Source organism: Ambystoma mexicanum, chromosome 2p (assembly GCF_040938575.1).
Source record: "Ambystoma mexicanum isolate Mex_15411 chromosome 2p, UKY_AmexF1_1, whole genome shotgun sequence".
Taxonomy (NCBI): Eukaryota; Metazoa; Chordata; class Amphibia; order Caudata; family Ambystomatidae; genus Ambystoma; species Ambystoma mexicanum.
This window is the reverse complement of record NC_090923.1, coordinates 30,255,912-30,266,398: the sequence shown is the minus strand read 5'-3', so window position 1 is coordinate 30,266,398 and position 10,487 is coordinate 30,255,912. Positions and strand designations below refer to the sequence as shown.

The window sequence follows — 10,487 nt, the reverse complement described above, 5'->3', positions numbered from 1 at the left end:
TTGTCAAATGGCACAGATCGACGTAAGATTATCGACCAGTCACCACCCTCAGACCGATGGTCAGACCGAGAGGACAAATCAGACCCTTGAGCAGTACTTACGGTGTATGTTACAGCAATCTGAAAGCAACTGGAAAGACATTCTTTGGATAACCGAATACGCATATAATAATTCGGTACACTCTGGAACTGGCCACAGTCCTTTTTATACTTCGTTTGGACATCACCCTCGAACCTCAAACCTTGACTTACCTCAGAACCTCGGAATGCCTGCAGTAGAACATCTGCATTCTACAATTACCCAAGCCTTCAAAGAGGCAACTACGCATTTACAACAGCCAAGAGAAAATACAAGGAGAATGCTGTTCTACATCGGAGTGAAGCACCTCCGTATCAGATTGGGGATCAAGTGTGGTTAGCGACCAGACATTTACCACTCAAAGGGCCTCGAACTTTTAACCCAAAATATCTGGGACCTTATTCTATTACGGCAATAATTAACCCAGTGGTTGTTAAAATTGATTTACCAGCTAGTATGCGAATTCACCCTGTTTTTCATGTGTCACTTCTGAAACCAGTGGTACCCGGAACCCGACTTCTCAAACCTCCAGAACCTATTCTAATAGATGGGGAGCCCGAATTCGAAGTGAAGAACATTTTAGACTCAACAATGTTTAGGTCAAAACTGTTCTACCTAATTGATTAGAAGGGGCACGGACCTCAGGAGAGGTCGTGGGAACCCAGCTACCATGTGCATGCACCTCGATTAGTCAGGAAATTCCACCGACTCTTACCAGACAAACCAAAACCCCCGGAGGGAACAACCTTGGGAGGGGCCTTGGGGGGGAGTGCTGTCATGATGCCCGCTCCCGGGGAGCCGGTTCAAGCCCTGCGTCCCCGAAAGTGGACATCCAGTCCCCAAGGAAGGACCCAGCAACCCCATATAGGGGCCCTTTGGACAGTGTCCTGTCGCCTATGGCGCCAGGCTCATAAAAGACATCAGTCCTGGCGCCATAGGCACCAGGCTCATTATGGGAGTGCTTGGGTGCACTTACCTGATGCAGACCATGCTGCAGGATCCCGGCCTCCTTGAGGCCTGAAAGGAACTACTTTACCTGTGGGACTAATTTACCATCCGGGCGTGGTCGGGGAAGGATACATACCTGTAACTTCTTCCAAGGCAACTTAAACCCCACCCGAACAGTCACACGTGCTTCGCGTTGTTCTGCATCTAGCAGCTGGACGCTCACCGTGTATGCTCCTGCATCCTGACTTCTGCCACGCCTGCCAGCATCCTGGATCACCTGCAAGGAAGAGAAGAAGAGAACAGAAAAAGGAAAAGTCCTTACCTGATAAAACCGCATCCCGGAGACATCTCGCCGACAATCCTGAAAAGGAAGACTTTTATTTAAAAGCTCATTGCGTCGATCGCGGCAGCGCCGCATTCCACTCACCTTTACAGGGTGCCTCCATGTTCAGCAGCGATCATCCGGATTCGCAGTCACGCCCCAGCGCCTAGGGAGAAAAAGACCAGAACAAAAGGTGAGAGAGAGAAGGGAATAAGGAAAGCTAAATCTCCATGTTAAGACTTACCTGTTGATTCATTCCCTCTTCATTTCGGGTCCGCGCCGCATCCTGGCATTTCAGGACCCCAGCCCCTAAGGGGAAAAAGAGACATCAGCGTTAATGAGCGAATGAAAAGACATTACCAAAAAACGCTCATTAAAGACTTACCTGATTTCTACAAGGATTTCACCTCTCATCTCGGGTCGGTGCCTGTTCCCTGGCATTCCGTACCCTGGCCCCTATGGGGAAAAAGACACTAGCATTAGTACATTAATGCATGGACACAAGGGGAACCTCTTATCAAAAAACTTACCTGGAAGCCAAGCAAGTTTGGTTCTCACCAAACCGAAAATCCAGTGAAGTAACTGGATACCAACGCGCCCCTGCATCAGAAGCAGGATGGAGAGCTCGTCCTTCCAGACCCTAAGGCGAGATGCTACGAGGAATCACAGAAGGGTTTCGAGGAGGGTGAGAGGGGAAAGTGGGAGGCCGATTGCATTACCCCGCAGACAGTTAATCCCCTATTTTCGCCTACAGAAGGATACTTCTGCGAGCCAGACAAGCCAGATTTGGGGGCCCGGTCCAGTCTGTCTTCTGAACCCTGCGCATCACCTTAGAAGAGGTCACAGCAGCGCGAACCAGGCCAGCACCTCCGTGGGAGTCAGGTGAGCATAACAAGCTCCTCCACGAATGTCTCCACGCCGTGAACGTGACTCAAGATCGTTGTCTTTAACACGGATTGCGGCAAGCTCTGCCGTCAGCCCCATGATTGTACGGTTATGCTGACCCACCTTGTCTTCCACCTCACCAAGCCTGTTTTCAGCTGCCGTGATCCGACTACTTTCTTTATCTAATTTGGATTTCAGTGAGCTGATATTTGCCACTGTGTCATCCAACTTCACATTTACTAACATAAATCCACTTTGTATGGCCACCATTAACTGGTCCTCACGGGTAGCACTTTCTGCCATACTCGAGCCAGTAGCACTTTCTGGTTCCTCTGCTCTGGGGGTCCTCACAGGTGTGATCATATAACAGTCTATGAGCCATCGCTTTTTCTCTGAACCCTTCGTCATTGTGCCCTTCTGATGCCGGTCTCCACACACCACAGGCAGGGTGCCCTCAAAAGGATGCGCACAGGTCCCACTCGCATGCCACTCTGCATACCAGGCACTAGTGTTGACTGAATCCAATAGTGGCATCAAGCGCAGACCAACTATACTGTTCCCTGTGTACCATATGGGGCATCCACCGCGCCTGCACTTTAATCCGTCTGAGTGCACCATCAAGGATCCAGCACCCCTAGATTGAGGCGTCACAGCAATACACTCCAGGATGAGGGCCCAATGCAGATCAGTGCTGTCCAGCACATTAGCCCTGTCCTACACCCCTCAGGATCACATTGCTGGGAGGCAAAAGTCCCTCAGGTACCACTTTTCAGGTTCTCTGCTGGGTCATAGATGTTAATGCAATATATACATGTTCCGCTGGTGGATCAGGATATGTTGGTTGCCCCCCAAGGGCCGCGTGCATTAGATCCTCAGGCCCTCATCCATAACTCCAGGGTTCCAGACCAGACTGCTAAGCTCATTACAACAGGGCGTCACACTGGGTCACACGTGCTCAGGCCGCCGATCCCAGTTGCAGGCCTTATGTCCTCACCTGTCAGCACAAACCAGCACTCTACTGGAGTTTCTTCAGGGGCACTGCATCCCCATACACCTCCAATGCAGGCCACGTGGCCCAGTGGAACAGCCTCACCAGGACCGAGGCTGCCACTGCCTTGCCAAAAATCAAGTCTCCATGCCAGTAGTCACTACACCCAGGGGCTGCTTCGTATGCCTTCAGACTCAGGGCTCACAGATGCCGTCCGGCCTGTCCGGGGCCTACTAATGTCTGAGGCCTTCTGGGCCCGCATCTCTGGCTGTCAGGCCACACAGCTGCGCAGTCTTCCCTGTCTCCCCGCCAGTCTGCACCGCAGTCTTGCAGATGCAGCAGCGCAGGCACCGGGGAGAGAGCTCACAGCCCAGGCACCCCGCACAAAATAGCCAGGAGGGCACAAATGCACTGCTCGACTGTCCGGGGCTCTCCCTGTGACAGGCCTCTCACCACCTTGGTCTGCAGTGTCAATGCAGGCCAGCCTCTCCTCCAGTGGCAACGGGCACAGTAGTTGCCTCACTCCGTCAGCTGCCAATATCCTGATTCCTGTCGAGTCCAAAGTCTGATTTTCTTGAGGGTCGGCCACATTGAGCAGGACCCAGCCACCACCACTCCTAATTTAGCAGTTTACAGGATATTAAAGTTTCAAGGATCTTGCTGGCCAGAGCTCTCGCTCAAGCTGCCATCTCCATTGCTGCTCAGCACTGCCCCACAGAATGCATTTTCTTTTTAAGCACAAGCCTAATGAGACACTATCCTGTTTGCAATTAGGATGCCATGAAAGCTCTTACATTACAGATAGGACCCCAGGATCTTGATCTTCAACCCAGCTCCTCCTCCCAGGAGAAAGGTTCAAATGGGACCCCAAGATCCTGATCCTCAGAGTAGCTTTCTAGGGAGCCTGTAGGACCCTCAGCTTCTCCTTCCAGGAGAAAAGTTCAAATAGGACCCCAAGATACTGATCTTCAGTGGTAGCTTTCTAGGTAGCCTCTAGGACCCTCAGCTTCTCCTCCCAGGAGAAAACTAGCACTCAGGGTCACTGCCGGAACTTGTCCCCTCTGGGCCCATCTTACATTTCATTTTTAAAAAAAAGATTTTTATTAATAATCACCAAACAAGGAATAACAAGATAATAACATAGGTCATCAACTAAACAGAGCATATCAATTAGCAAATGTAAAATCCAAAACAGTCAGTTGAAATGCATGAGTCCTGCATGGATATAAGATTTATGGATATGACAATCCCAACATTTTTTGGATATGTGGGGGGAATGTTCAGACACACATCAAAGGCAAGACAAGTACAAGATGGAGGGTAGGAATAAAAAGGGAAAGTAGCTTAGGGGTAATGCACATAATGTTGTCTCATTGGATATCCACTAAGCAGAGGTAACACTGTATAAACATTCTATAAGAGGTTTCCATTCCAGTCCATGCTTTAGTAATAGTACAGGAGTAAATGCATCACAATGTTCTAATCTATGAGTGTTACATATTGCATTCCACCATATCTTGTGATGAAGTCGGACCAAGTTTTTCCAGTTGGACGTTATAGTTTTGATGGCCACCAGCATGAAAAGATTAAACAGCTAAACATTACTTTAATGCATTATGTGTGTTGGTATAACATTTCCGATAAAGAGTAGCTGAGGTCAGAAGTCAAGCTGTAGATTAAAGTTTATTTTAAGTGTGTTCCACACATTGAGCCAGAAAGATCTAACATATTTACAGTCAAGAATCATATATGCGTAAAGGTCCTTGAAGGTTGAAGGCAACTCCAGCAGTTGTCATTTTGTGAAGAACCACATTTGGGAAGTAAGGAAGGAGTAATAAAGACTCTATGGTGATAGAAATATAGAGTCTGTAGTAAGCTTGCTGATGTGGTGACTCTCGATATGTGGTTCCACGCTTGAGGCCATTGTAGTTGATCATCTTGTAGAGCACAATCTTGCTGGCAGGCCTGATAACAGTATCGCATAGTGTCCAAGGAAGAGGTTCCTGTCAGGATTTTATAGAACAATGAGGCAGTCATGGTGGAGCTATGGACTGATTGCAGCCTGTCTACGTTGACATCAATGTAACTACATTTCAGGGAATCATACATTTCCATAATAGCATCATTGATAGACATGTATTGTTGCATGTATGAGATCGGGATATGGAATTTATTAGCAAGTTCATTAAACGTGACTGGAAGAGCCTGTATAAATATCAGATTAAGATATCTGATGCCCAGATAGATCCACAGTCTCCAGAAAATTGATTGCTTTTTTATTTTAATCAACGAATTAAACCAGAGATATGATGAAATATATCTGGAGGGATTTGGGATATGTGGAAACACATATGTTCTGAGGTAGCTGGCAGATAAAATAATACTTGTACGGTTTATGAATCTATTTTTCTTTTTGATGAGATAGCAATCCACCAGGGTAAGAGGGGACACCATGGCTCTCTCTAGGCTAACCCATTGAGGTACATCAACAGATTGTCCATGAGTAAACCATAACTGTACTTGATTCAGAACGAAAGCCATATGGTATTTTTTTAAATCTCGACTTTATTAGTATCGCTTCCAATATGTGTGTCTTATTGTTCTCGAATACACAATTATGTCTAATCAAGTGTTTTTAAACTTTGGATTTGGTGTTTTTAAAACACACACTAGATTTCCTATCAAGGAATGGATCAACAATCTCATTCCAATCACTACTGAAAATTGAACTCTTCGAATTATAACTGAGAATATGATTCCTAAATTGTCCAGAAGGGGGGATCTGGCGATGTAGGACCATATATGTTCAGAAGTGTATATTTAATGCACTCAATAGATAGTTTAACGATCATCCAACTGCCTATGTCATCAGATTCGTTAGCTATTACTTTACACTTAAACCTCTTATTTATAAGAGTAATCACTCAATGTTTCTTCCCATTCGCTGCACTTGAAAAGACCTGGCCAACCCAGTGGTGTTTACCTTTAGCAGCTTCTGTTTGTGAAAGGTGGGTTTCTTGGAAACAAGCTATAGACGGTTTAGCTCTGTTAAGGTGTGAAAGTATTTTCTGCCTCTTACTGGGGTTGTGCAACCCTTTGACATTCCAAGAAGTTATATTAAAAGTTATATCTCTGAGTAAAGTAATATGTATATAGCAGTGTTATAACCTTATACAAACTGTAGTTGTAATAACAACAACCATCACAGTAATATTTAGAGTATCCATTTGGAAACCTTCTGTAAATGAGGCTCTGAGAATTTGCCCATGGGGTGGATACACAAAGGGAACGACACATGAGAGATATGGGGATACAAACCTAATCAACATGGATATATATGATATGCAACTGTGTAAAGAAAGTAACTCTATAGAAAATTGCGGCTAACCAGAAACAGCCACGCCAATCCATGTTGAAGAAGAGGAGAGAAAGAGGGGGGTTGGAGGGCCGAAGCGACGATAGCCTCCCTCACACCCCACTCCTCCGGAGTAACAGGAGTAATACATTGAAACCATTTATGACATTGTGTGTTGAAATTCAAGTAGGTGGTCTTGATGTGTCCATCTCATCCTTTTTATAATTTTGAATAAAGTGTCTCAAGTCCATTGGGTTTTGAAATGTGGAAGTATGACCATTTAGGGTGATGACCATTTAGGGTGACTTAAGTAATGGTGGGATGCAGAATACCATATCTAACATTTAATTGCTTAAGGCAAGTAATTATTTTCTCCTGGCAGCTGTAGCATTTCACACATTTTGGGTAATAAAATCTTTCTATCATGCCATAAAAGTTGCTTTGATAGTTTCACCTTTTCCATTATAAGTATTATATGTTTGTGATCTAGCAACATGAAAGTAAGAGTTCTGGAGGCATTGCTAGGAGACTGCACAGGGTTTGGAGGTCTGATCCGGTGAGCTCTTTGAGTATTGAGTTGAACAGACGTTGGTAGATCCTATAGTTTAGTTAGTATTGTATTAGGGAATAAAATTGTGTTATCTCATTCAGAGCCTTCCAAAAGGCCGACAATACGAAGGTTGTTCCTTCTGTTACGATTTTCAAGATTTTCTGTTTGTTTCTGCAGATGCTTAACAGAACTTTCAAGTGCATGCACTCTGCAAGTCACATCCTCCACATCACTGGCACGTCCCTCAACCTCTGTGATTCTTGATGCAAAAGCCGACCATTTATCATCAAGCCGCTGTGGTTTAGTGTTTGTGGCTTCCATGAAAGGGTTCAAAGCTCTAATTTCACTAAGGGAAGCTTGCATGACTGGGTCTGGGGATTCTACTTTAGGTGGTGGTGATTCACTTTTCTGTCTTTTGAGGGTGTTAGACGGAGATGAGTGTACATCCTTAATTTGGCCCTTTTTAGAAGCCATAACACCCGAGGCTTGCAGAGCAACAAAAAGCCAGCGAGGCGCAATAAGGGTCTCAAGAGTTCAGTTATATAGGTTGTGTTGTAAAGAATTGAGCTATCCCCTCATATCCCTAATGCATTAAGAGATGGATGCCTTATGTGCAGTTCTTAGTATCAGCAAGTGGGTATTTATTACCAGAAATATGTTATAGTTAAATGTCCTTCAGTAGTTAGATAGGTGTAGGCCTTTTGGTGAGTAAAATATTGAAATTATAATTATTTCAGACTTCAGTTCTCAAAATCTTCAGAAGAGGCTTCCAAATTAATTTTATATGGCTGTACCTTCATACGCGTGTGATGAACAATGCTACGTTTATGTTAAAAGAGAGAAGAAGACACAGTAGGTCAGCGTTATTCTGCAAAGCGTGTCTCCCAAACAGCTGACAGGAGATGCCGGATGCTTTTTCTACATGACGCCGCAGTCACAGGCCTCGCCCACGGAAGTCCTCTGTCAAACATGAAGCGAGTCAGTTCTGCGACACAGAGGAGCGCCCTGGACCACCAGGGAGTGACTAATAGTTATTTGAAACTTTATTTAAACAATCTGAGTAATTATTATTGATATACTGAGGTAATGAAGCCGCTGGAGCGGGAGCGCACAGATTAGATGGCCACTGGCCTGCCTATAATCCTTAACCAATATTGAACATTCCTCCATAGCTGCCTAGCTGGGTTTGCGATATGAAAGCCACTGGGCAAATGCTGTTTCTATCTTCATGAAGTTCGAAACGCTTGCCAGGGTTCAAATAGCACTGTAGTGCATCTAAACCAGTGCATACATGAGTAATACATATGTAGCATATGGAAAGTGGAGTATTTATAATATAGTATGGTATAAAGCAGAGCAAGCAAGTACAATGCATAACTGTTGATTTATAGCTCTTCAAGTTCTGAAACACGTTTACTATATTTGTTCTATTTCAAGCCACCAGAAAATCAAGCCGCTTTGTGTCTTTGAGCCCAAATAATAACAGTTTTACAGAAAAGATTGTAATGCAAGGAAAATGGCAGTGGAGTAAATGCATGCAAACATGAGCACAAGAAAAAGGCATGAAGATATTTTGACTATTTTCCTTCATTGAGATCCCAAATGAACTTGATGGGCAGCTTCTCCAATTTCTCTCTGCATACTTGCTCGAATCTCTCATTCTGTGCAACAGTCATGACGTTTTTCCAATCACCAATTGTCCCTGTAAAATAAATAATGCAAAGGCTTTGAGTGGGAAAAGTGATGTAGAATTATCAGAAACTTTCCTTCCCTGATAACCGACCTGCAATCTTCACTCCCTTGTCCAATTCCTACCCTTTGAGGTGAGTCTCCTGCGGAGGAGCACTTCTTTGCAAGTCCCCTAAATGAATTCTCTTCTTTAATGGTTCTCTTTTACATCCCACAGTGATCGATATTGATGACAATGATGTCTAACAGTGATCACTGTTCCACACGTCGCTGACTGATCACCACCTACTTTGCGTGACGCTGAGCTGCTCGTCCACAGACTCAGAAGTTCAAAGCCTGACCCAATGTTTTTGAAGCTTGTGTATTTACCCTTTATTTCCTTCCTTCTTCTTTATCCTTTTCATTCCATCTTACTTTCCTTCTTGCGTCCTTCTTTCTTTCTCTGTTCCTTTCATTTTTTCTTACTTACTTTCTGTTTAGTCCTTTTTACTCTATATTTTGATCTTCACTGCTTTCTTCATTTATGTTTTTTATTTGTCATTTTTTCTATCTCGTTTCTTTTTCATTTCACTTTCTGTCTTCATTTTGTCTTTGCTTGTTTCTTTATCCCTTTCATTGATTCGTTCATGCTTTCTTTATTTACTTTTTGGGGAAGTACTCACTCCCAAATCCCCTGGCCCTCTCCCATGCCTGCCCTCACAGTCCCTTGTACGCTGAGCTCAATACACCCCAACTCTTCAGATTTCCCCCTCCCTTGTCTTTTGGTACCCGATCACCATAAACTGTTCAATCTTAGGGGCACGTCAACAGGAATCACATATCGACTTATCACTTATCGATGTGAAGTACCACACGGTTCATCGCTCGCACCTCTACTTTTCAACATATACATGACCCCCCCTAATTAACCTCATCAAAAGACATGGCCTCACCTGCTACAACTACGCAGATGATATTCAAACCAAGAACAAAACCCAACCTGTACCAAACTAAACTGGATGAGCACCAACAAATTTAAACTCGATTCAGATGAAACAGAAATCATGATCGCTCCCAACGACCCTTTGAACAGCCACCACGTCCATGTCCTACTGAATTAACAAACCCACCAGAACCATCCAAAGTGGTCAAAAATCTCAGAATACTAATGGGCAAAGAACTAACACTGAACCACAAGTCAACGCAGTAGTTAAGAAATGCTTCTTCCACTTACACACAAGCAAGAGGATACCCCTCTTCTTCACCTTCCCCACACAGAACACTTGCCGTAATATCTCTTATCAAGTGAAGAATAGGTGACGTCAACAGCGTCTACCACAGATTGCCAGAATAATGTTTGGAACGGCCTCCCGAGTATTCTGGCTGTCTTTGTACTTCTCACGCTCTACTACCCAGGACATGCTAAACATCAAAGATACAGGTCTTAGAGCTACAGTAGCAAGGGTTTGGACCTTCATACTCTTGAAGAACTCGAAAGAAGCTTCAAGTCTGACAAGTGCTAGGTTGAAAAGTGTGGGAATAGGTGATTATTGCAGCTCCTAAAAGCAAGATGAACCCAGCATGAAGCACTTCATAAAATAATTGATGATTCCCTCTTGTGCTTAAACTGATTTCACTACAATCATGTGTACTATATTATGCAATCATGTTAGGCAGTTCTTACTTTTATGTA

General features: G+C 44.3%; 1 protein-coding gene across 1 annotated transcript in view; it reads right to left on the bottom strand.

Moving 5' to 3' along the window:
• Positions 1 to 4,885: 4,885 nt before the first annotated feature.
• Positions 4,886 to 10,487, bottom strand: part of LOC138566162 (amine sulfotransferase-like) — a 624,857-nt gene continuing 619,255 nt past the window's right edge. The window contains exon 8 of the mRNA XM_069643192.1: positions 4,886 to 8,828. Coding sequence (XP_069499293.1) covers positions 8,704 to 8,828 — 125 coding nt within the window. The 3' untranslated portion in view covers positions 4,886 to 8,703. The remainder of the gene's footprint in view (positions 8,829 to 10,487) is intronic.